The 26,344-nt window shown below is 39.3% G+C and overlaps 1 protein-coding gene across 3 annotated transcripts in view; it reads right to left on the minus strand.

The window, feature by feature from the left end:
* Positions 1 to 26,344, minus strand: part of LOC134635624 (intermembrane lipid transfer protein VPS13B-like) — a 292,458-nt gene that overhangs the window by 216,806 nt on the left and 49,308 nt on the right. For all 3 annotated transcript variants that reach the window (XM_065471728.1, XM_063485027.1, XM_063485026.1), the window contains 4 exons: positions 25,819 to 25,988; positions 24,494 to 24,688; positions 21,172 to 21,293; positions 6,564 to 6,748 (listed from right to left, as the gene is read on the minus strand). In XM_065471728.1, the coding sequence (XP_065327800.1) occupies positions 6,564 to 6,748; positions 21,172 to 21,293; positions 24,494 to 24,688; positions 25,819 to 25,988 (672 nt within the window). The remainder of the gene's footprint in view (positions 1 to 6,563; positions 6,749 to 21,171; positions 21,294 to 24,493; positions 24,689 to 25,818; positions 25,989 to 26,344) is intronic.

Genomic DNA, 26,344 nt, shown 5'->3' on the forward strand with positions numbered 1-26,344 from the left:
TAACATTCAGAGAGTCTGCTGCGAGAGCTTTAAAGTCTATTAGTCTTTTAGTGTGTTTCATTTAAAGTCTCAGAGATGTTCTTCCCTTTAGTGTGTGCTTGTATTTAGTTTTTATTAAGAATTACCTATCTCTGTTATCGAAACATTATGCTGTAATATGTGTAATGTCACTCTTTTGATTTTTATTCTTCATCAAAGGCTCTAATAGCTTTAATGTTTACAATCAGTACAGTATCCATAAATGCAGAACCTTTATTATATACACACAACACAACAGTCTTTAAATAATCTATACTTTCAAAAAACTGTTCACACTTTGGGCTCTGTTTATTACATCATCTGTAGGTGACATATTTTAGAGGCCAAAAGGGGACAAGTCTATGTGGGATTTTCATATCATATTTCAGTTTAACACTTCAGGGAGAGATGAGCTCATTATCCCAACTCTAATGGGCAAAAGCTTAAATCTGTAGAAAACTTTCTTATCCCATGTGTGGCATGCTTAGCAGTAATCAGGCTTCTAAAAAGTGTAGTAGTTCTTTAAATTAAGCACTAATTAAAGTACTATAGTGCGTGTCAATGCTCAGTTGGATTTAGTGTTCAACTAAATGACACCATCCAACATTCATATCAGAGAAGGAAGAAATAAGTCAAAACTCAGAATTCCACATTCTGCACAGGGATCGTCTATGTTCCTCAACATGCCTGGAATCACATCTCATTTCCCATGATAGAAAAAGTGAGCTACAATTCAAACAAACAAGGGGAAGAAACTACTTGGCGGAATTTCAGCTAACTTCTGTGGACGGTATGAGGAAAAGAGGCATGATAAATGGACAACCATGGTGAGAAAAGACAAGCATGATGTCCCCCTATGAATGCTTAAGCTCACCAAACCAACTTTGATGTGGAAATGCGTATACGTATAGATATTTTGCATCTGTGCATACATGTGCAAAGCAGTTTAGTGAAAGTTACGCTTGATATGTTATTGCAACCAGACCTCAGGCACTTCCTGTCCCTCTCATCCCATTAAACGTATAAATTGTCGCGTAATCCAATGTTTAATTGTGGGACTACACAGCAAACTTCTGCTTTGCATCGACTCCGCTGGCCTCTCTGATTAGCTGAGGACTAAAGCGAACAACAGAGAAAAAGCAGAATTCTTCATGAAGACACAAGAAAAGCAGGGAAGTCTGGACTGACTTAAAACATCATCACAATCTGCCAGGAGTGGAGCGAGCCCGTCTGTAGCTCATTGAAGTTTTCATTGACAAGAACCGTCTCAAGTTCCAGCCAAGATTTATTTATCAATTCTCTGATGCTGACACGACGTGTTTTTTATGTCAGAAATAAGGTTGAATACGGATGAAAAAAGCCTTCTTTCTTTCTTTTCCTCCTTATTCTTCCTGCCCTGATGTCAATCCGTGAAGAAGACAAGTAGACAGGCAGAAATTTCTCTCAAACCAATAAGTTACCTCTTCAAAGAAATATGGATACTTGAGTGAGAGGCCAGGCCACGCTGAAACAGACATCTCAGGGTTTTCATTAAGCTTCTCAACCCTTTACTGACATTTGTGACAACCGCAGACCATAAAAAGGGCTGTTGTTCTTCCTTTCTTCACAGGAGAACAATCAAAAAGAACTATCAAAACAATCTCCATGAGCTAAGTGTATGGGCTCATTAGATGACGGGGCAAAGCTGCATGTTCCTCTGACTTGTCTTGATTAATAGATGAGAAACATTAAGGTTGTGAGTAATAAGCCTGTGTCAGCCAAAATCTACACAGGAAAACAATGAAAAACTGAGAGAGTGCAACCTCCTGTGTTCAGTCTTATAGCCAGAAGCATGCTACCAACAGCTGCATTATTAGTGGCGCACAAGAGAAAAAAAACAGAGGAAGGAGGAGGTAGCAAAGACAGATGGGCAAATTCTGGGACCAGAAAACATAAAATCTAAAACATACGAGGCATCAGATTACACAGGTGACAGGACGATGTGAAAAGTTTTCCCCCCTCTTATAACAACGAGCTATTACCGATATTTATTGTGCCACAGCATCACAGGCAGTTAGATCACAGGGATATAAACTGCTGGCCATGACAAGAGCAGCCTTTTTCATGCAGTGCAAAAATGCGTAAAACTATTGTTGATGTGTCTCAAAGATCATATTTGTCTCCAAGCAACGGGAGATATCAGTGTGAAGAAAAGCATAAGTAAGTCTCACTAATGTGACCCTGAATGGACTTGGGAGGGGTTTTTTTTTTCCCAACCGTTTCCCCAGCTTTGTCCTGACCCCCCCTCCCTTCTCCTCACCTCACCATGGTAAGTGTAGGGAGAACTAAAAACAAAGGGCTTGTTTTAATAATGATACGGTTAAATGAGTGAGAGCATACGTCTCTTACTAACATTATCAACATGCCTGTAGTTGCTATGCAGTGAGAACATAGTCTTGATTATTTGCCTTAAATGGGATCATATGTTCAGAAGCTATATATATATATATGATCCATTTAAGATGGAGGTAGGAATACATTGCATTTGCAAATATGCACGATTCCCTGCCTGTGTGCCTAACCTGACACGCAATTAGGTGCCAGACCTGGGATTAATAAAGCAAGCCAATGACCAGTTGTATTTCTGGGCACAGTCGGCCCCACACTCTCACCCTCTTTATTTCATTCTGTCACTTTTCCCTTCAACCTTTATGTTCCTTTTTCTTTCATTTTTCATCTTGCTCATTATATCATTCACTCTCTCGTCCTCTGTTCTTTTTCCCTCATGTCTGTCACACTAAAGCTATGTCACAGCTCGTATATCACCCAGCAATCATCTAAAGCATGACTGGTGACCACCACCAACCAACTTTTACCAGACCTCCCTCTTCTTGTCGCAGTCCAGACCACCACAGAGCTCCAAGGCCGGAAAACCAGCTGTGGTAGCTACATTAAAGTTCAATCCATCAATGGTGGAAATGCCAATTTTATGCTAATTTAAATTGCTTTGATCTTTTATCTTTCAAATATAGCCTTGTAGAGTAAAATAAGGAAGTGAGAACCAAAGTTACAGTCAAGGGCAAAAGTCTGGACAGTAGAAAGTTTATACTGCTCACCTATAACTCAAATAAGACAAGTTAAAAAAATTACTTTTGAGCGTTTTAAACACCGCTCATGTTTAAAAGAGGTGCAGGCAAAAAAGGAAAAAACAAAACAAAACATCCATTGTATAAAATTTGTTATGTAAATGAGCTGCTCTAAGGGTGTGCACTTGCGGTATATGGAATTGTTGCTCTGTCACAGATGTGACAAAGACAGAAATACTTAACTACACACACAGACTTGAATGAAAGCAGGAAAGGGCACAAGGCTTATTCATAATTATCATCTTTTTCTAATCAGGCTTTGTACCAGTGCTGAGTGTAAACTGGTTATTCATTCAGACATTTAAAAGGACTGCTTTCAATAATATATCCTTGAGATGTCAATAGAAATACATGTGAGAGCCTAATGTGGTCAGCAATTAGCAATGACAAAAAGAATCTGGGTGGATTAAACTTTTCCACTACCAAAATTAGACACATAAACACAATTCTTACGCACGGTGTATTTTACACTCACACAGAACTGCATAGAGTTGAGTAAGATGTGGGAGGTCACTGTGGTCAGTGTGTTGCCGAATCTGAGGTTAGTAGTGGGTAAAAGTATTGGTAGACAGGAATTACTGGCTACTACTATTACTACTGCTGCTACTAAAAACCACAATAACATGCATGATGTATATAAACATTAGAACACGCATATAACATAGAACCGGGAATTCTGACAACTACAAAAAAAGAGGAGAATACAAAAGAGGAGTTCGTGACAAATCCAAAAAGAATTGGGAACAAAATAAAAGTTGTCAACAGAGAAGACTTAAAAGCATAAGAAAAATACATAAATAAATTGAGATGAAGCTTAAAAGGGAAAAATACTAGGTTCTAAAACAAAATATAAGTTATGAATGAGGAGTGAAGTAAAGTAGAGCCAAACCAACACAGCTGATGCTAACCTTCTGAGCACAAAGGCACATAGTCTAAGCGTGCATGCACTGACGCAAGCACATATGGGCACACACCTGTCCATTTTCAGCTAGAGATACCAATAATGACATACTGTTTGCTGCATGGCTCACCAATAAAATACAACACTAGTGTGGACTTCACTGGAATGCAAAGGAGAATGTTGGAGTAATGTCCAAGCTCACTGGAAATCAACACTGTCCCACAGACAGCTGTGTGATAAACCATGCAGACATGCAATCGAGTGACAAGGAAAATATAATTTTACGGTATGTTTTCTTATTTTACTCATATCTGGTCTTGTGAAACACAGATTACACTGGATGTGCTGTGCGCTGTGTTATTCCTGTAGTTGCCACTGAGCACCACAGTAACTCAAAGTATTACAAGTCCTAGCGGCTGTGTTCCAGTCAGCTGCAATGAATTTTAGTCTCTGAATGTTGCTCTTAATATTTTTGAATATTTTACAGTCTGTCAGTGCCTTGAGATTAAAAGTGAAGCTGTTGAATTTGCCCGTGAAATGCTGAAATGTGGAATTTCTTTTGGACAGTGAATTAATTCTCATACCTAAACATTTCCCTCCCGCGAAGGACACTGACCATCTGTGTTATCAGCTAGACTTCAATATGAAACACCTTCCCCTATTGAAAAACTTTGCAACATCAAAAGGAGAGAAGGGAGGACAAATTCCTAAAAGAATGAAAAAGTATATGTTCAAAGTGAACAGCTTTTGTTTGCCGTCTTCAGTATTTAGCTTCAGCGTGTATCAGTTGTGTGCTGGCAATACCTTGATGACTTCTACAGCAGTTGGGGACACAAGAACAATCTCATGGTTTAAACCCAAATCTTGTGTTGCATTAGACCTGCCACCTTTACCACAAATATCTGCAGCCAGTGAGCCAGTAAGTCACACTTACGGAAAAATAGCGGCTGGTGTCGCCGTGGCAAACTTTGTTTTCTTACCAACCGCACAGCACACATCTCCCTTAAGGTATGAGTGTTCCCGAAATTGCAAAAGCAGATACAGTACTAGACATTTTTGGTTATATCATAGGAATTATTGCTGAGTATTTTCCCTACATATACTTACCCAGCACACCACCTATTCTCCTCAAGTCTCATGCCTTTTAAGCTCAAACTTTCTTTTCTTCTAAGCCCCCACTGCTCCTTTTCTAGCCTGCCAGCACATGGACCAGATGTGCAAATGTTTCTCCATGTCGCTATTCAAGCCCCGTTCCAAGAGAAAGGCAAAATGAGGGGAGAGGAATATTTGACTTCACTCCACGGGAGACCAGCTTCATAAATTTTGGCGGCTACACAACGGTGAAAAAGGTAGCTTGGCTGGCTTGGCTGGGGGAGAATGTTGACGGCATACCAAACAACATGATCCTAATGAGTTGGAAAATCCCAGGCCCTCCAGAGGACTGTCCAGATGCTACCGTCATGAGAAACGCTACTGTTTTATTGAATTCAGACTCCCCTACCTTTCTTTAACAAGGGACAAAATTTATTATTTGACCATTAAGACACCCTAGGTGACATGAAGCATTTCAGAGTTAATTTGGTCTCAGCTGCAGGTCCAGCAGCCCACATTGGGCACCAATAAGACAAGTTGATCTTCAAGTGTCTCGTGTGAACTTGTGTATACTTGGAGAACTTCAGTTCTGGATACGTGCATGCCAATTTGCCCAGAGTTCAATGCTATCGAGTTGGCTTGTTTTCCCATCAGTGACAGTCTGACAAATGTACTGTGCCCTCAGAAATAACTGGAAAAGTTTTCATAAGAAAGTCAAATCACTTTTAATATTAGCCAGTTCAATATATCTTTCCTGACAATTTACTGGTACAAGTAAACAAAGGACGATAAATGAAGTTTGCGAGGATAAACGAGAGTTATCCTCACAAAATGTTCAATAAATCAAGAACAACAATGAATGCCTTAACATCTAATACTCTGGTCTAAAAGAGACCAGATGAGTATGTTTGTTCTTTGTTCCATCACTACTGAGCCATTAAAAGGATATAATAAATCAAGTGACTTAGCTGCCATTGCAGAAATATTGCTACCTTACAGTAACATATTATAACAAATAAAAAACATAGAGCGTTCCCCTGGTAAGCAATTATAAACATGTCTTTTCTACTCTGATAACTCTTCACAGAAAGAAGAAGTCACTGTACAACTAGTGTCAGTGTAAGATACACATGCACAAATAAGAAATAGAAGCAAATTCATCACACACACAAAAATCCAACTAGAGGTGATTTTCAGTGTTGAGAAGATGTTTTGAAATTTATTTGAGTCCTACTCTGTCTCCTCTCTGTAGACAGGCCTCAACCTACAATCACTACAGTGTAAGCAGATCAAAGAGCAGTAGAAAAAGACTATTATTATTATGAGCTTGGTCAGGGGCAAGAAAAGAATGAATCTGGATTTCTGTGTTAAGTGGTTTTGCTATTAGCAAAGGCAAGGCAAGCTTCGTATTGTCTCGTGTTACTCACCTGGAGCCTTGTACACTTCAGTGAGCAGACTTTCATTAAGTGTCACTGGCGCTCCGTTGACCATGCTGTGGGTCCAGCTCTGACAGATTGTTTGGAGCAAAAGTGTCTGGGCCCTTGTGGCCTGTATAGTGAAGTGGGGAAGTTCAAAAATAAACTCTGTGGTGGGGACTGAAGACCTTTTGCTCCTGCAAGAAAAGGGACAAGACAGAGTCAGATACACATAAATGCCAATACACTCTAAATGAAACAGACACTGGTGGAAACAAATGGTTCACAGCTTCCACAAATCCATCAATATCACATCACAATATAAAACAGCTCATTGATAGCACCAAGGGCCAAATAAGTAGAACTACATTCCAATAGTAAATTGAAGAAGTACCAAGTGTGAGCCAAGCTTTCCTTAGTTACTTGGCAGGTAGGTTTAGTTTGTCGACCCTTCCCTCCCCTCCGTCAAAACTGTGATGATGATTTATGTGAAAAGATGTACAGCCCAGAAACCCGACCCTGAAAAGAATCTCTACGCCTTTAATATTTCATCTGTCTCCAAGAGTGTGGAGGGAACGAGTTTGTGTGAGTCTGCGCGTATGACGAGCTGATGAGTTGAGCGTTCAGGGGGATGAGGTAACACCACAGTCCGATGGAGTCCTCCAGGCCTCTGTCCATCAGAAATTCAGCAGAGCATGCTCTCATTTCTCATCTGACACACACACACACACACTTGCTTTTTTCATTTTTTTCATTTACAACCCAGTCTTCAAAAAAGTTAGCATGCTGTGTAAAATGTAAAAAATAAAAAAAAAACTAAACAAAATAATCAAAACAGATTTTGTTTCATGACTTGTTTTTAATCCAAAGTTAATTACAAGTGTTTATTTTTGCAGCAGAACTAAAAAGAAAAACAATGATTTAAATGAGAAATGTGATTTTTTTTTGTAAACTGTACTCTGATTTTGAATTTGATGGCAAGATGTTGCAAGCACTTGGTACAGAGGCATGTGTCACAATGATGTTGCATCAACTCTTCGTTTAACAACAGCGTGAGGGAGTTAAGAACAGCTGCTTTGGACCTTAAAGCCAACCCCTTCCCCATTTTTCCTTGATGTAAGATTTTAGCTGTTTAACAGTTCAGGGCGTCCTTTGTAGCATTTCTCATTGTATAATCTGGCAAATATTTTAACGGGTGATGTGTTTAGTCAGTTTAGCATCTAGACTAACTGAAGAGCTGTGCAATTGAAGAACTGTCCAGAATGTGGTTTGGGAATGTCTTGCTGAAATAAACAAGGCTCTCCCTGAGAAGGACACCATGAGCAGGGGCAGCAAGTATGTTGTTCCTGTTTGTGTCTTTCAGCATGAATAAAACCACTGCAAGATAACCATAGCCATATCTACCACTATACCATTATAGATGCCGGCTTTAAACTGTGCCGATAAGAAGCTGGATAGTTCCCCCCCCCCCCCCCCCTTTTTTTCCCCCCCCAAAAACACAGCATCCATGATTTCCAAACAGATCAGAGAACAGTTTCCACTTAGCTTCACTCCATCTCAAACAAACTGTGTCCCAAAGTAGTTGGTGATGTTTCTGGGTCTGGCTTTTGACTTTTCTTTTTTTCTCTTTGCATGGTAGAGCTTTAATTTCCACTTGCAGATGAAGCAATGAATTTTGTCTAACCCCTTAGAAATCCATTGCCAATGAATTTCTCAGAACAAAATGTCTGCATTGATCAAAGATCATTGCCATTCAATAATGAGTTCGGCCTTGGTCCTTTGCGTACAGTCATTTTTCCAGATTCTCTTAATCTTTTAATGATATCGTGTAGCCCAGATGTTTATTATTTGTGATTTTACATTTATAAATATGTAATTTGATAAGGTGAAGAACCCTTCCTATCTTTACATCTGAAATTCCTTCAGGGATGCTTTATTTAAACACCAAATCACATCCTACCCTAATCTTTGCAATAATTGGTTGTGATGTTCTGTCGGGTGTTTTGCACTTTTCTTATTAGAAATTATTTTAATATCAGAAACATCAGAAATGTTGTCGTGTGCTTTTCTTTTTACTATTTATAGCAAAGCCTGAGGCTAGGCAGGCTGAACTAAGCACAGTCAAACAAGTCTCTTTAGTTCCACTCCTGTTTTCCTCTCATGTTCTCAAGGCAGGAAAATAGGAGTGGAACTAAAGTTTCTTGGTCTAGGATTTTGAGGACTGGCAGTGCCCCCAGCACAGATACCCATCTATGTATTGCATGTGTGTTCACTTGAGTACATATTGTAATAGAATCTGCCCTACGAGTGGAGGTTTCATTGAAAATAGAACTGTGACTAATTCAAACGATGGCTGCAGCGTGTCAGGAGCGAGCATCACAGTTCATTTAATCACGCACCCATTTTGGTCTGGTCCCAGTTCTGAGTGTGGGACATGTCACAAGGCCTTTCTCTGCGCTCAGCAGCTCTGCAATCATTTAACTTCTCTGCTTCCCTCCCTCTCTTTCTTCAAGTCTCTTTATCTTTCCCTTTCTTCTGCTCCTGGGTGGTTCGGCAGGGTGACATGAGCAGTTAGCTGCACACAGGCAGACCCAGATTTCTTAAGCATCTGCTGTGTCTTCTACGAGACAGAAAGTGAGAGCGTGTTTGATAAAGAGAGATGTAAGGCTACAGGAAAAACACAGGAAGAAAAGAAGAAAGAAAATTCAAACCTGATTGGGTCAATGAGTTTACCTTGACGACACATATACGTTTAAAATTCTGTGCCTACATGTGGTGGATTTGGCAACATAGGAAACCATGCCATGTCATGCTTTTCTGCTATTAAAAGTCACTACTGTTGCATGCTATACAACAAGACATCAATCAAAGAGTTTCTCGTGTGCTTTTGTGCGTTCAAATATGTGCACACTGTGTGTGCACATAGCAAGATACTGCAGCTGAACAAAAGAAAGTGAAGGGAAGCCGGCAACAACAATGTCCCCACATGCAGAGCAAATGTGCCTGCAAAGCCACTTCAATGAGAGGACTGGCAAGGGATGAAAGTTTGTTGGCTTATTTGAGTGTTTATAGCATTTAAGGGGAGCTGTCATATGCATGTGGTCCCCTAAAACTTTAATTATGCACCTGTTTTTATTATATTATGCCCAATTCTTTGCGAACAGCAACTTGGATCTTGGATTCAAATGAGAAACAGAAACTCTCATTAGGGTGTTTTGGGAATGCTGTATGCGAAGACAGCCAGGCACTCATCGGATTTCATTAAGTAGCTGGCACGGTCAGTGTTTCTTGCTGCAACATGGTAAACAGCTTTCTGGCAGGCAGTGTTTCACTGTTGCCGCAAGCTTTGTGGGAAAAAAAAACTCAAAAAGATTCAAAATAACACCTGCAGCATCACCTGCAGTAACAAACAACATTAAAATATTTGCCTTGAAACATACATTAGCTATGCACAATGGAACTAACAATAACTAACATGTATTTTACTGTTATAGTGCAGAATGCCTATTAGTCTGTAGCTTGGGGAGCAAAACTCATTAGAGAATACTATTCTATACTATAATGTGGAGACCTACCAGAAGGGTGCCCACAACCCATTTTAGGTCCTAACTCAGGCTCTTGGCTTTAACTTCAGTGCCTCATTGAATAGCCTGTCTCTGACCTCACAGTGGTCCTTTAAGTCAATAACTTTTTCATTAAAATGCAGAGGCCACCAGCAATATGTTAAAAGGAAATTAAAATTAGTCAGGAAAAGGAGAAAATTTGGTATTTCAATTTCAGCTGTCCTCTGATGTATTTCAGAGGAAAAGCTCCAACGTATTTGAGAAACATTAGGCCATATTTCCCATCTGTTCCCTGTTGGAGTCAGAACTAGACCAGGACTAACACATCCTGACCTTCCTGGTGAACAACTAGTTGACTGGCTGGAGTCTCAGTCCAAATCAAGCAAACAGGGCATGAAGTTGGGCTGAAGCATGAGTCAGAGCTAAAAGTACCACACCAGCTGTGGTACTGTTTACCTAGCTTGTTTCCTCTGTGCACAGGACCAAATCTGGACACGAAGCAGGAACAGATTAAAATGTATATTTTAGCCAATAAAAGAATTATTGAAAGATCATAGAAGCTAGAAAAAAATAACATGATAACCAAATACTTTGGTTAGCATCCTTAAAATTTTTTGGGGTTTTTTTGGAAACCCACAATAAATATTTCACATAATCATAGTTGGCATTCATTTAGGCCAGTGGTCTTAATGGTGCTAATCAGCATCCTGGTCTAATATGACTGTGGTCACAGCTATATTTAGACAAGTACAGCTAGGGTTATAGCTATCGAGCTTTAACTGCTGCTTTAGGCCACACATAACCACAAAAATGCATATACCTGTCCAGACACAAATAAATAATGTTGGCAAAAGTGCACATACATCTGCGTGCTAACACATGGTGAAACACAAGCTTTGTAACACTATAAACCAGTACGAGCAGGTTAGTGGGCCAGAGCATAATGAGCAGGAGTAATGAGGCTACAGCTGACAAGGGCTGCTGCTCTAACAACCTGCAACTGGAGCAGTTATAAAATTAGGTGCCAACACTTAAGGCTGAAAAGATGCACTATGCTAAGCATCTATAATACTGAAAGGAAGCATGTTCTTCAACCAGAGCGAAACAAGGGGAAAACAGAAAAAGAACAAGAAAAACACGATTAAGCCATGCAGAGAACACAAAAAAGAACAAGGGGGAAACAACAAGCATATGTAGCATAAGAATACAGACTTGCAAGTCTATGTTATTCTCCAGGTAAAATAATACATTAAATGGGAGTCTCATTAAAGGAAGTATGTGGAAAAGCTCCAGTACAAACTCAAGCAGGAATAGATTATGTAACTGATATGTTGTTGCTTTGTACTTTAACAGAAAAAAATGAAGGTAGCATAATTAAAGAAAGCTGGTTTGTGTTGCATAAATGTTCAGTAATTGGTTCCAATCCTGATATGTTGGCATTCGTGAAGATGTTTCGAAAAAGACAATAAGTGAGAAATACAAAAAAGCAAGTCCTCATGTTACAAGAAAATTCATTTTTTAAAGATCAGCATCTTGTGAGATTGAAGGACTATTGCCAGGTGCAGCTGGTCCTAATGGTTTACATAGTGTCCCAGAATACAAGCTTGGAACCTGCGCACAGTTTCCAGAACCTACATTTTCTTATTACTCATATCCTGTACAGTACCAAAAATCAGTTGCCTCACTCTTTCCAAAACACAACAACATAGACAGCTGTGGGTTCTGGGACATCAGCAGTAAATGTGGAGCAAGGTGTCTGGTCTCTCCATAGACCACAGAAAAAGAAAAAGGCACACTCGCACAGAGACCCATTCCCTGGCACAGAGGCATTTTTTTTTCTCCAAGGGGGCTAAATGGGAAATTACTCATAAAAACCTTCACCAATATAAACTGTTAAAAGTGCAACATGATGAATGTTAAATTAAAGGCAGTTTTAAAAAAAATGCAAATAGGACCGTCAATTAACTTTCCACAAGGCTGACAATGTGAGACTTTCTCTTGACTTTAACTTATCTGAACCTATTTACAAAGTCCACAGTAACACCAATGCAATCCATTACGGGCTGACATATTTGTCTGATAAATACAACAGATAGCCACTGTCCTGAGACCAGTTATCTAAAGTTTCTTCAAATCATTCACTGTCACACCTCACCTTAATTAACCAATACAAACATTTCCCAACTCAACTAGTTGACAAAATCCTCTACTACTATTTCCAGAGCTTCTATGGAGGGATTTAGACTCCAGGTGGAGGGAAGGGAAGACTGACAGCTTGTACCTTTTGTCCTTTTTTCTTTGTGGTGCAGACTGATCTGAAGTACTGGAGAATTCCCAATCTCTCCGAGCCAAGGTCACTGACCCCCTCTTGAAAATAACCAGAGTGACTTATGGGCTGCTCTAAAGTCCCCTCTTTTATCATACTACAAAAGACACACTACAGTGTCTTGCAAAGCCTCCAAACGAAGATTATAAATCATGTAAACACTTCACACTGCACAAAAACACCTAAGTGACCAACTGGGGAGGAGGGGAAAACTTTTTATCATTTTGCCACCTGGAGGTCAATTGGGTTAAATGGCTAGCATCTAAAGAGACTGAAAAAACACTACTACAGAAAAGTGATCCAGTCAAACATGGATAAATAAACCTCTTGAAAAATGATAGACAAGAAACTCATTTAAAGGTACCGTTCACTCTCATAATTCTTTCCAGTAATTCATTTTATTGACCGTACATGGTCTATGTCATTGTTCTTATGAGAAATGTAGCTGCAGCTGCAGCTAAGCCTCATGTAGAAAGAAAACCTAAATTATATTTTTAGCAAAACGAGGTACAACTTACAACTTGGTGATATAATTTGAAAAATTTTATGTCCCTTAAAATTTATGTATGATTATGACTTGAATTTTGAATCAAACTGGGCTCTGGATTCCTCAGTTGTGCAGATATATAGTTAGTGTAGTGATCAATAAGGAAATTTTTTAAATTAAATAATCTTTCCATCATATAGTGAGGTTACACATTATGCGTGACAAGGAATTTCTTTTAAAGTTCTGGTGTTGGATTGCCTTCACCTTCCTTTGCACCATATTCAAGGTATTTTCAAGTCCGTCTTATGTTGATTTGCAACAATCAGCATTCTGTAACATAGCCAGCGTCTTTAACAGCTATGCAGAGGGTCAGCGAATGAGTTAGCGGTAGACGTGGACTGTACGTGTAGCCACGGCTCAAAGTTTTGCAGTTCCTTTGGGTCAAAGGTGTTCAGTGTGTGCATTTCTCAGTCACTGGTCCTGAACAGCCGAAACTCTTCACAGAACCCAACACTCTCTCTCGTCTCTCACACATAGACACAGACGCAGCCCTCCCGTTCCTCCCATCTGGAGCACCCCTGACCCAAATCACACACGTATGCACACAACCTCACATGGACACACATGAATACATGCACTGAGATCCATTCTCAGGAGAGGGCTTCATTACACAGGGATTACTAAAAGAAATGTTTTAATCAAGTTGTGCAGACAGCTGCAGACCGCAAGGCGAGAAAATGGCAATGACGTGGTTCATCAGGCGTTAAAGGAAAACATATCAAGAGGCCTGTGTATGTGTTTGCATAATGGTGTGTGTGCGTGTGTGTGTATAGCTTCCTGCCTCTGTCCAGCTGTGGTAGACATGCGGTTTTTGTCAAGGACACAGATAGATAGAGATAAGAGAATCTCAACCTACAGACTGCAAACCTAATAGCATATTTATGCTATACAGATTTTGCTTTGGACTGTCCCTTTATTGTAACATCTGCAGCAGTCAATAAAGCACTGGCTTTTCCTCTCACGATCCTTTCGTAACCCAAGTGAATGGACCACCTCCTCTCCTCCATTGTCTTTGACCTTCATGCGCATGACAAGAAGGAATACCAGTTTGTATTATACATTTTTTTTAACTCCACGCTGCTTAGCTAAATAAAGCTTAGACTTTATTATGGCGACACCATTCATTACTCCAAGCCTTATTACTACTTGTAGTTTTCTTCTCGTGCAGTAAAAAGTGAATGAGCTTCTTTCTAGGAAGCAGTGGATCAGTATTATGGGCTGGTGAGTAGGAAAGGACAGTGGAATGCACACCACAGTAGATGATAATCCACTCAGAGCTGATAATCCATGTATCCTTCCCCATTTCCCACTGTTTTCCCTCCCTCAAGCTTCAGTTCCTCAGATGACTAATTCAGGAATTAATAGAATCTTTCAGTCAACTGAAAACATCTACAGCTGCTCCTGAATCCACCATCTTAGCCCTCATCTATATATACAAATAAAGTTTGTGGTTAAGTTTAAATTCAACAGATATTCTTGGACTGCAAAATATTGTTTCTTGAAAACATAACATGTCCTTTAGCACTGGTTCTAAACCCATGTTGATTTAAGCCACCAAATGACACTTGCAATCACAGGGGTAAGTATATAGTGAATATGATTATACTAGGACGGACTGGTTTGACTGCTCAAGACCGGCACAGAAGTCTCCATAAGAATAGGGATATCAATCACTACGAGCACAAGTCTTGCATTTGCCAATGCCATACCATACCCTTAATACAACGTTCTTCAATACATCCACTGATCTCCATCAGCTAGAAAACCAAATGAAAGCATCTGAAAGCAGATGCAGAGGAGAAAAAATCCTTACCACAAAGTTGGCCAAAGTAGTTTATAGACTGTGCCACAAGAAATATGATGTTTTACCCTGCAGCTCACAATCCTTTACAGTCAGATGCTTCAGAGTGAAAAGTGGAACAATATTACATCATATGTCATTCCAGGCTTTTAATGCACACCTGTTAATACATAAAGACTACTTGTTGCAGTTTATGCCCACGTCCATTCGACTTCAACATGTGAATGCTCGGAAAACATTTCCATGTTTCTGCAAGAACAGGGAGCATGTGTTGCCTTGTTGAGCCAAATGAATTCCCCACTGCTCTCGTGGCCTCCGAACTACAACTCAAAGCTGAGCATGACCACAGGAACCACATGCTGATTTGAGGTCATTCAATTATCCTACACCATTCAGTGACAGCTCACTATAACATTAACCCTGCCCACACAAAAACCTTGATGAGCAAGGTCTTAACTGAGGCCCTTTTAGTGATTCCTTGATTAGGAAATCAACGCTTCTCAAAGGTTAGTGGAACAACACAATGGTTGATGCAGTAGCTGCATGTATGACATCATACAAAAATCATTATAATTTGTAATTAAAATGTATACTCAGAGCACACAAATGTGTTTTTCCCCAACCAGCAGCAACTCCCAAATCAGTCTTCTTTAGCCAAAACGATTATCCAGTTCAACTTCTTAATGATATTGTCTGCCAAAATGGCTATTGGACAAATATAACAGCCACAGTCAATGTTCTCAGCAGTAAATGCTGTTCATGTATATTTGCTAAATTTGAGTTGGATCTCTACTCAAGGACACAGAAAGCATTTGTCCTCCTGTTCTTGGCTGTGCTTGGAGACACAGACCAGGAGCAGCTTGCTATGACTAACTATGAACAGGAGTAATGAGGCATTACAATCACACCAGAAGCCTCATGCCTCAGATGCCTCAAGCAGCCTTCATAAATCACAACATGAGCTAATCTAGAGTCTAGACTACTGGTCCAGACATAGTAGTATGTACTTCTCAACTTCACATAAAAACCCTACTGGTAGTGTTAAAAGCTGAACTAACTATTGACAGTGTAATAGACTTGGACCAATAATTAGATATCAAGGGAAAACCAACATTCTTTTCTATTCTGAACCGTTTGCAAAGTAACTCAGCTTTCTGTGGCTATATAACATGCACCTGTAATGTCACATACTTTAGGAAATTATCCCCTAAGAAATAGCTGAACGAGTAACAGGGGCTGCTAAAAATGCCACATAAAAGCTGGCATGGGCTTGAATTATGGCCTGCAATGCGACGAACCACACTAAGCTGCTGCTGGTTTGTTGCTTGGTTGGTTGGTGGGCCCCGGCCTTGGCCTGTCTCCATATGTTGCTGCAGTCAGGTGGCCCTGCATAAGCAATATTATATGGTGTGAGCTCAAGTGTGTGTATGTGTGTATGTGTGCTCATGTGTCTGAGTGAGGTTAGGTTTTGGAGAGATCGATGCAGGTGGCACTTCTAACATTCCCTTCCTCCTCCCACTCTTTTTCTATCTTGAATAACAGCTTTAACAGCCAAACCAATTGAGACATGCTGCAGAGTCCTTGTGAAGTTGGGGGGCCAATATATTGGCTTTCACTGAACAACCCGATGCCTCTCGGCTGCTCCTTAATTTACCAGGACTAAAAGTGCATTTTAGAGGGTTTTTGGCTTTTGGAAATCTAATGATTTTAATTTGATTAGTTCATGCTAGTGTATATTCATGAGCATGAACTTTAGATATAAAGCACTTAGAAACAGTGTAGAAAAAAGTGCTTGTGCGAATGGGTGTGATTGAGTGAAAGTACAAGTTGTGTAAAGCGCTTTGAGTGCTCAGATTGAGTAGAAAAGCGCTATATACCAGTCTATTTACCATTTACCATATTAAGACACAGTTCTTTGCATGAGTTTGATAGATTGCAAAGTTTGTTTAACAAAAAAGTTTAGAAAAAACAAATGCGACTTGACCTTTTGATGCTCTTCTTCTCAGCTATGTTCAGCTGTGCTGAAAACACAAGACCTAACCCTGAGTTATTACAGTTTACATTTTCTAATTAGCTCTTATTTTTTAATTTTGAGTTAGTTTACTTTTTTATTGATATTAGTTGTAGTGTCTATAATTATAATTATTTGTCAAGGGCAAAGTATTACAACAAAAACACAACACCTTCCGACTTACAACAAGCAGACATCCCAACTCTAATTAAACATGTATCAAAGTATTGTATCATCACAGTGACAAAGGTCAAAACTTTCATGGAAATTTCTTTAGTTCTTCTTCTTTAGTTTTATTTAATTTATTTTGTTTTTGTCTATCAACTTCTGTCTGTTTCATTACATATAGTTTTAGTATTTCGTATATTTATAGTTAACTATGACGATGCAGCAGAGATTTAAATTTCTTAAAGTGGACCCGAAGAAACAGCTGATTTAATCATATGAAGTGGACCAATGTATATGGTAGGAGATCAACCTTAATAAATTAGTGACACATGCTATATATGCAAAAGCTTTCTATTTGTATTCTCTTCAGGTGGGTAAAGTTTGTGGTGCCATCTTTAAAGACATATTATCTCAGTGTTTCAGCCAGCACCTACTGTAAGAATTTACCTCTACACCTCAGCCTGAAATCAAGTGACAGTGATCAAGTAGACCTAAGCTTAATGTTTACCAATAAGACAGCATTCACTTGTAGTTATATATTACTCATTAATGGTGTCTAAACACACTGTCATGGGCTGGCTAGAGAGCAAACTTTGTCAATGTTAGGAAAACCAACAGACCAGTTTTTTTGTGCAGTTTTCAACCTATTCAGTTCAATCCAACATTTCTACACTAACACAACAAAAATTCCTCCATAGCATTAAGCCAAGTGTACAAGGCTAAAACAACACAAGTGAGTGCCCATCTTAAGTAATGCTGACAAGAAAGGTTGTACCAACCACCTGGATACTTCTTGGACGTTTCAACCAACAAAACAAGAAGAGATTTGGCTGCCTTCATGTTAGGTGATTTCAGCATGGAAAACTACAAGGTCAGAGTCTGCTGCAGAGCAATTATACTTTCCTAAAATTTCATTGTATTTAAAAAATGCAGAGACAAAGTCCCAGAGGTCTTGCATACATATAACCCCATGCCCAACGAAATCCAAGGCAGACAGGGAGAACATGTCAAGGCAGTGTAATTTCCCCAGTGAAAGCCCCTTGTTACCAACTGTGAGAAGTGGGAGCCTGTGTGGTGAGACTGAAGGAAATCTCAGCTATGCACTCATCGGCCAGCTCATCAGCAGAGGTGCGTGGTCTTCATAGACACTCAGTGTCCCTCAAATCTCCCATGATTACCTGGCAGTCATACATACTTAAGCAAGAGCTGGCTGCCTACTGGCACCCGAGGGTGTGTATGTGTGTGTGTCTCCTACTCACAGACAATTCTCCACACTTTCTGTTATTTTAAACTTCAGAAGCGTGTATAGCTCTGCTCAGTGTCTGGTCAGAGAAGAGAACATCTTGGAAAGGGATATTGTTAAAGTTGCATCAGCTACGACAAGCCCTCCCAAAACAAATACCAGCGAAGTTAATTTAAACACTACCACCTGGTGGAGTGCATCTTCTGGGTGCCATAGTGACCCAGTGTATCACTCTTGGGCTCAGCTTTTTCTGTTGTAAAAGGAAGCCTCAAGCTGTCAGTTTTCCATGAATGCATACAATCTATAACACAACTCTGCCATTACAAGTGGTATGAGTTTTAATTTGAGATTGGGCAAGAGTTTAAACACTCTGAGGCCAGAGGTCAAATGAAATTAAGACCAACTCTCAATCAGTGACCATTTCTATCTTTTCATTCTGACCCATAAACGAGTATCCAACATTATGAAAGCTACAGAAAAAAAAGAAATGGAAAACATTAATTCATTTTTTGACTATTCAAACATTCCAACTGTGAGCAGTTAAACAACCACTCGCATATATCTCTTCTAACTACTGTCTGCACTCTGTCAAACCTGTTCTTCATCATTCTTCTAGGAGCAAACTATCACATTGTGTTTATTAGTTTCTGACTTGCAATACACAGGTCAAGAGGCAGGCTTTCTTGCCTCTTGCTTAGACGAACAGGGTCAAATAGAAGTCACATTACCTCTGAAATGACAAAACTAACAACACTAAGCAGCAAATCCAGCCCATCTAAAATACAGTGAGTGACAGTAAAATAGACAACTGTTAAAAAAAAAAAAAGTGACATGAGTGAAAGTTGTTTGGTAGCAGATATACTGTAGTGCCTGGAAACGAGGTTAGTAAAAGTCAAAACCATCTGCCGCACCGACAGGTTTAGATCTCAACTAATTGGGGTAAATCGGCTTCTAAGCTTGTGCTCTTGCACAGATTTCCTACTATAAACACTTAATTTGCATAGACAAGTGTTGCATGAACAGTATATCTTGGTGGGGACTTTAACCTGACTGTACTCTAACCCATGCGAGCTTGTGTGGGTTAAGGCTTGGTTTTAGAATTGTGGTTAGAATCAGGTCATGACTTTGTTTCTTTAGATCATAGCATGATGTACTGCCTTTCACCTGCTTCACTTTGCCAGACAGGTTCTATTTAAGTGATTCCTTGATTCATCGAATCTAGCAGTAATTATGCCTCAGTGTGGGAAGTGAAACTGAATCATAATCAGAATATTTTATTAATAACTAAGGAAAGGGCCAGGTGATATTGGATAGGACTCTTAATTTTAATAAATAAAATCATCAGTTAAAAACTGCATTTTGTATTTACTAAGGTTATCTTAATCTAAAATTAAAATTTGATGATCTGAAACGTATGACCAATATGCAACAAAATTAGAAATGAAATACAAAGCACTATGTATCTTCAAATTCACGATGTCACTGGAAGCCCAAACTGATATGTATAGTGACTGACAATTGTGTGAGGCAAAAAAAACCCTGACGTTTAATCCACTGCCACAGCATATATGATGACATGTACCACAGTTCAGGTCAACTGCACCAAAGGTTTGCCCTCAGAACACTGTTAGTAATCCTGGAGGATCAATTCACGGTGTCCAACATGATTGATGAAAAAGTGACAGGGATGCTCCTGGTTGCACTTATGACCTGGAAAAGCCTACTGTTCTGGTGCTCATCTTCATCTTTATTTCAGCTATACATTTGTAAATTTTCAGTGTACAGAAAAAAAAAATCTGTTTGGTTTCTGGATTGCAGCCAGAGATTCAACTCTCATTAGCTCAGCTTGAAGCTTGGGTTAGTTTGACACAAGTTGATATTTGCCCTTTTTGCAAGTTTGAACTTGATGAAAATTAAATATGTCTGAGGAAGTAGCAGGACTTCCAAGAAGAGCAGGACTTCCAGGAAGTCATCTAACATCAGCAGGAGCACTACAGGTCAAGTATTACTGCATAAGGATACCTTTTAGCCATTTAGGAGATAGTAACTACCTTTAAACAAGGCAATGATTTTGTTTTTTATCAGCAGAGCTGCAGAGCTTTATGACTGAACCTCATGACTAATAGCGTTAATAGAGTTGTAGTTAAAAACTGTTTATTTACCTTAAACATAGAAAAACTAAGAACTGTAAATTATTCCCCCAATTCTGTCTACAGTCTCCACATAGAGTGTTTAATGCTGTAACAACAGTTCCTCTTCCTTTCCATCTTTACTACTCTCACCGCTCAAATCCTCCATGTGTCCAACTGTTCCATCCTCAAACTCTAAACATTGTCTCCTTTTCCTTCATCCCTTTTCTTTAACTTCTGAAGTCTCTTCCTCCCGCTAAGAGACATCTCCAATGAGTCATCTGTCTGGTAAACAATAAAAAAAAAAGAAAAAGAAAAAAAAAGGGAGCAACTTTTTCATGTCCCTAGACAACACTGTCTTTCTTCTTCTTGTGTTTCAAAGTAAGGAAACTGTTGCAGTTATTCCACACTGACGGTCGTTCTGTTTTCCCACATGACTGCTGAAAAACTGCCTCATCCATCACTTTAAATACCCTCAGATCCACAACCCACAAGAGATTGCACATCTTTATAAAATACAATACAAGGGCCTGACCTCACACATTGTTTACAGACAGCCAAGTACACATATAGCCATGTGTGTGTGTGTGTGTGTGTGTGTGTGTGTGTGTGTAAACATTTCCTATATGTTTTGCCTCCATGATCACACAATACAGAAATGATGCTATCATTATTATGTTAATTTTTTTGTGCCTCACACAATTGTTACAGGCACTGGCCAGTGAAACAATAACATTTCTATTTTCATCAGAACTTGAAATATGCCCTGCATGTACACTGGGCTTTTAGCAATTTGCAGACTTAATCAGTTATATAACTGCTAAAAACTCACCACAATGCAGGCAACTGAATCAGTTTTCCATAGAGTGCAGTACTAAACGAAGGGATGATGGGGATGAGAGGTAGAAAAGATCCTTTATCCTGGCATGTCAACCCTGCCTGGAACCCAAACACCTGCAAAGACATAAAGGCAAAGAAATGAAGGGAGAAGACAGAGGGGAAATAACTCCTCATTGTGCTGAAAAAACACTGAGGAATTCACAAATACATTGGGAGAAAAAAAAGAAAATGATCATGTTATAGGATCACACCAACACACACCAGACCCATAACATGCAGACCAAACCCATAGTCAACCTTGGCCTTCATTTTGACCTTACATATTTGTGACATTATTTCATCGACAAGTCTCCATAGACAGACCTATAAAAATGTGTCAAGGTACTCAAAAGCACATGTGTGGTAGTCCTTGTTACAGTAGGCTTCTCCATAAAATTTGCACTGATTAAATATCTATCAGTCAGCCAAATAGCCCACATTTTTCCAACATGGAGAAAGTTTTGGTTTGTCTTTTGTCCCCTAATTATAAGATTTAAATAAGATGCTGCATGATTTCATAATTATTAAATTATGGAAAAAATACTTCTAAAGTAGGTGGCAGAGGGTGTCTCTAGGAGGAGGTGATGACAGTTTTACCAGGTAAAAAACAGCACCAGATTTACTATCTCGGCTGGAATTTTTTTTTTTTAATGTCCAGTTTGGTGGACTTATGGCCCCCAATACAATACAGACACTCTTTAATGAGAACACATTTAATATACAGTATTTAGCATATTCAACACCCCAACTTTCATTTCCTTTGACCCTTACTACACAATTTTGAGACAATCTTGGACACTGCAGCACTATCCCGCTGAACATAATCTGTCCATAATCTGTATAGAGAACTGTATACCAGCCACAGTACTCCTCTCACAACGACAGTTGGTTTTACAAAATAAAAATTATAAAAAGGTTTACTCTCTTGAATTTGCATTAAACCCAATTTAATTTGTACTTGACCTGTCACAGTTAATGGGGATAGGGTTAATAATGAGTCTTTATCACTTTTTATCTGGCTACAGTAACAAATATATGAATGTACAAAGTAATGTTTTATAAAAAAGATAAAAAATGATAAAGACAGCAACAGTACTTAGAAAAATAAACCACTGCCTAACTCTGCTGTTTGTCATAGCAGGTGTGGGTCTCACAATCTCATTCTCATTATCTAAGCTCCTGGAAGCCACATATAATATACTCCCAGCCCAGTGTTTACATACTGTTGATAGCACATGGTGGTAAAGTCCTGTTTAATATTGGAGGTAAGAGATGATGGCTGGGCCTAGCTGTCCAGCATCCAGCTGCTGTAAAGGTGTACTAGATCATTTTTCTGTGTAGATCAACAAGCCAGCAGACAAAATGCTGGAAAACAATAATTTATTTATAATAGGACAAATGGCCTATGGCTCTAATATATCAATTACTAGATAAAGATGTAGACATAAAAAAAGTCACATTTAAATTCAATTGCCCACACAAAACACTCAGCTTTCTATGGGAAACTAGATTTCTGATCGCTATTCAGCAGTTTCAGTCACGATTCAAATAAACCAAACTTTAACATGACCATTAACTTCTGTGGTCTCTTGTTGAGCAAACAGACTGACTTAAAGCTTTTGCCTGCAATCATGTAAAAGTAGGACAATGGCTAACACTACCCTCAACACAGATACCTAAGCTCTGACAGCCAGCGTCAATAAAACACAGATTTAGATAAGCCTTAGTTTATACCCTTTTCAAATCACTTCCTGAATTGGGTGAATTGTAGCTAGAATGACCTCCACCCTGTCATGATCCCAGTGCAAAAACCCAGATGGAGACTGAGAACCTTAATGGTTACAGACAACGATTGGCTGATTGGTCACAATGATCCTTGGCCACTGACCAGATGACTGTTAACCCTGCAGTGACCCTGTGATAAAGACTACCAGCATGACGTACAGTAAACATCCTGCCTTAAAAACACACTGAAGCAATACCAGGCCAGAATGAAAAGATGACAAATTACACCTAATCTATTATCCAAACTCCCTAAAAGTTGATTGGATTCTTTAGCAAAATCCTTTTCTTTTTTTTCTTTTGGATATGTGTACTCAATGACAGACTAAGGACTTCAGGTAAACTGAAAATCAGAGGTTACAACCTGAAAACAAACCTAAAACAAAGTGTTTAAATTTATTTTACTTTAGCCATAGATTACTGGACATGGATAACTCTAGTATACAGGTTAAGAAGTCACAATTAGGTAGAAAACTACTATTTTCTGGAATGTTATATGCAGTTGTTTATTGAAGCTCGTCTTATGATGCTAGGCAACATGATAAAAGCTTGGCTGACAAATAATCTTGTCCCGTGGTTTAAAACAATTAAGAAAATAAAGCTTTTGTCTTTTGGTCCCAACTTCAAATTATAGTACTACCAACTTTAAATTTCAGTGACAGTGAATGTTATATTTTCATCTTCAAACTAGCAGCTAAAACTGTAAAACCTTTATAGTAACAGGGGAATGTCACAGCTTCTTAATACAAGTCTCTTGCACCCTATTAGTTGGCAGATGAAGCAGACCAGAAATGTACTGGTGCTCATCAGGAAACTGAGTGCTGAGATTTTTATGACCAGGTGAAAAGGGTCATCAAGGTCATTAAAGAGGTCGGCCCGATCATTTCAAAGGGAAGATAAGATCACAACTGTGACTGACCAATTAGCATGCTATTGTGCACAAAAACCATACTCTAATAAATAGTAGATGCATCGTTTTGGTCAAATTGAAACATAATAAACAGAAAGACAAATGTATAATAAAATAAAATGAAAATACCAACAGAATCAAACCAAAGGAGTCCTGGCACAGTACTGGTTTTCCATATTTATATATGAGGCTTAAAATCATGAGACAAACAAGAGAACAAGTGTAAGGTGCAATTTAAAACTGTTTTATTCAACAGATAGTTTTTTGGGGTTTTTTGATAGCAACTGACATTTGCTCAGTTTTCATATATTGTTAATGAGCCTGATTGCCTTTAACTTAGCATCAACTGTGTCCTTAATGGCAACAAGAATGATCTTAATCTGAATCAAATTCAATTTTAATTCAATTTCGCTTATATAGCACCAAATCTCAACAATCAGATGACCTCCTGTCATCAGAAAAACACCCTTTTAACAGGAAGAAAATTCCAGAACCAGGCTCAGGGAGGGGCACCCATGTGCCGCTACTGGTTTGGGAGTGAGGAGAGAGAATACTATAGAGTGCAGAATATTCTCATACTTGCCTTGAGGTAGAGGTGTGCATAGCAGTGATGTAGCAGGTTGTCAGAAGGCTGGCTGAGACTGCTGACAGTGGTTACCAGCTCTGGGGCATACATTGGCACAGAGTGTTCAAAATTCACCCTTTCCACTTGGAACTGGACTGAAGGTAGTGGGCGCACTGGCTGAAATTCTGCCACAGAGACCAGATATGGTGCCACCTGGACAGTTGAAAATATAGAAAGGTTTAACAATTATTGTCAGTGACAACAAACATGACACATATTGATCATACTGTTGTCCAAGTCAAAACCAACCAAACAACACCAACACCCGAGTAAAAATACTTCTACTTTGCATTAATTTCAATACTACAGTTTTCTTTCCAGAACAGTAACATCAGCTTTACTGTTAACAACTCCTGTTCATCTCCTTCCACCTTTTCTTACTGCTATAAATTTCAAACTTGGATTCTCAGTAAGGAGACTTGTCGTCAGCCTAGAATGATGCAGCGGCTGTCCCTGTGTGTTTTGTCTTACAGTGGTGCAGCTGCAGGTGGACTGGCCCTGTCCTCTACCAGCTCAGAAGCGATCAGAGTTCACAGAGCTTTTCCTTGCTTTGGAGAAAACGACAGTCAAAAGCCGCCTGCCCTTATTCTTAGATTTTGTCCCCAAGCTAGCCATGCCATGATCAAAGCAATGTCTACTCATGGCTCTGTACCTAGCTATAGTATGCGGAGCAGGCTAGGTTAGTCAATCCTACGTACCTATATTTACCACATTCTGCATGTGTATTTATGTGACCAGGTTTTTGATTTTGAGCTAAACAGATGCTCTCACATTATCTTATGGAAGCTATCTCCCAGGTATACACCACCATACCCTTTGCTTCCCTGTATGAAAGCACATTCTACCAGGGGAATGGCAACCTCACTGGCCCTTTTCATCATGGCACACTTTTGTTCAGTTCTATTATTTGGATGTGACAGCCCCTTCAGTAGCTGATTCAGCCCTTTCTGCTGGGTCTACCATGCATTAGTCTGTTGTAGGTCTGAGTCCGGTTTGGTGGCTGTTCTGCAGGGTGTGCATCTATGTCCAACACTATATGTGTTCAACCAAGTGAACTGACTGAAAGGGAAGTGTTGTGTCTATAACTTCTGTTCTCTCAAGGAGATGAATGAGGTATGACAGCAGGTTGCCCTGTCATGCAGCTGGACTTGGTGAACTGAGGGCTATCGAACTAAGGAATGACTGTGAGGAGTGTACATGATCAGGTGGGGCTGTGCATATGCCATCGTAGGTCTTCTGACTTGATCTGGTGTGGTGTGAATTGAATTCACTGTTAGCACTACCTTGTGTCCCATGATGACAGGCATTAGTGTATGTAGGAGGTTGAACTCTGCCATTGAAACAGTGACTGAGACTTGGAACAGAGTGAGACAAGTGAGTCGAGTTGGGATGAATTCCTCCAAATGTGAGATCTCTTCTGGAGTAGCTGGACCACTGTTCTCTTCAGTCATTTCTGGAGAAATAATGCCACGATAACAAGAATCATGTTAGCTTAAAAAAAAAAAAAAAACATAATGTAGAGATAACATTCTAAATATTAATACTAAAACAGCTGTTTTTCTAACCATAAGAATGCAACCTGCAGTGCATTACATGAAATAATAGTAAGGGAGTTGGATAAGCCAAAGATATTTGGATTCCAGACCCAAAACCGTTTTACAGTGGAAAGGGTTAGCTGTAAAGAACACCAATTTCTTTGAGTGGGTGCCGTTCCTCTCCAGCCACTGTGCTCCTCTCATAGCATTAAAACAACGAAAAGGTCTTTTCCAACAAAAACCACCAACTCAAACACTAAATAAAAGAGACGTG

Source organism: Pelmatolapia mariae, linkage group LG10_11, assembly GCF_036321145.2.
Source record: "Pelmatolapia mariae isolate MD_Pm_ZW linkage group LG10_11, Pm_UMD_F_2, whole genome shotgun sequence".
Lineage (NCBI taxonomy): Eukaryota > Metazoa > Chordata > Actinopteri > Cichliformes > Cichlidae > Pelmatolapia > Pelmatolapia mariae.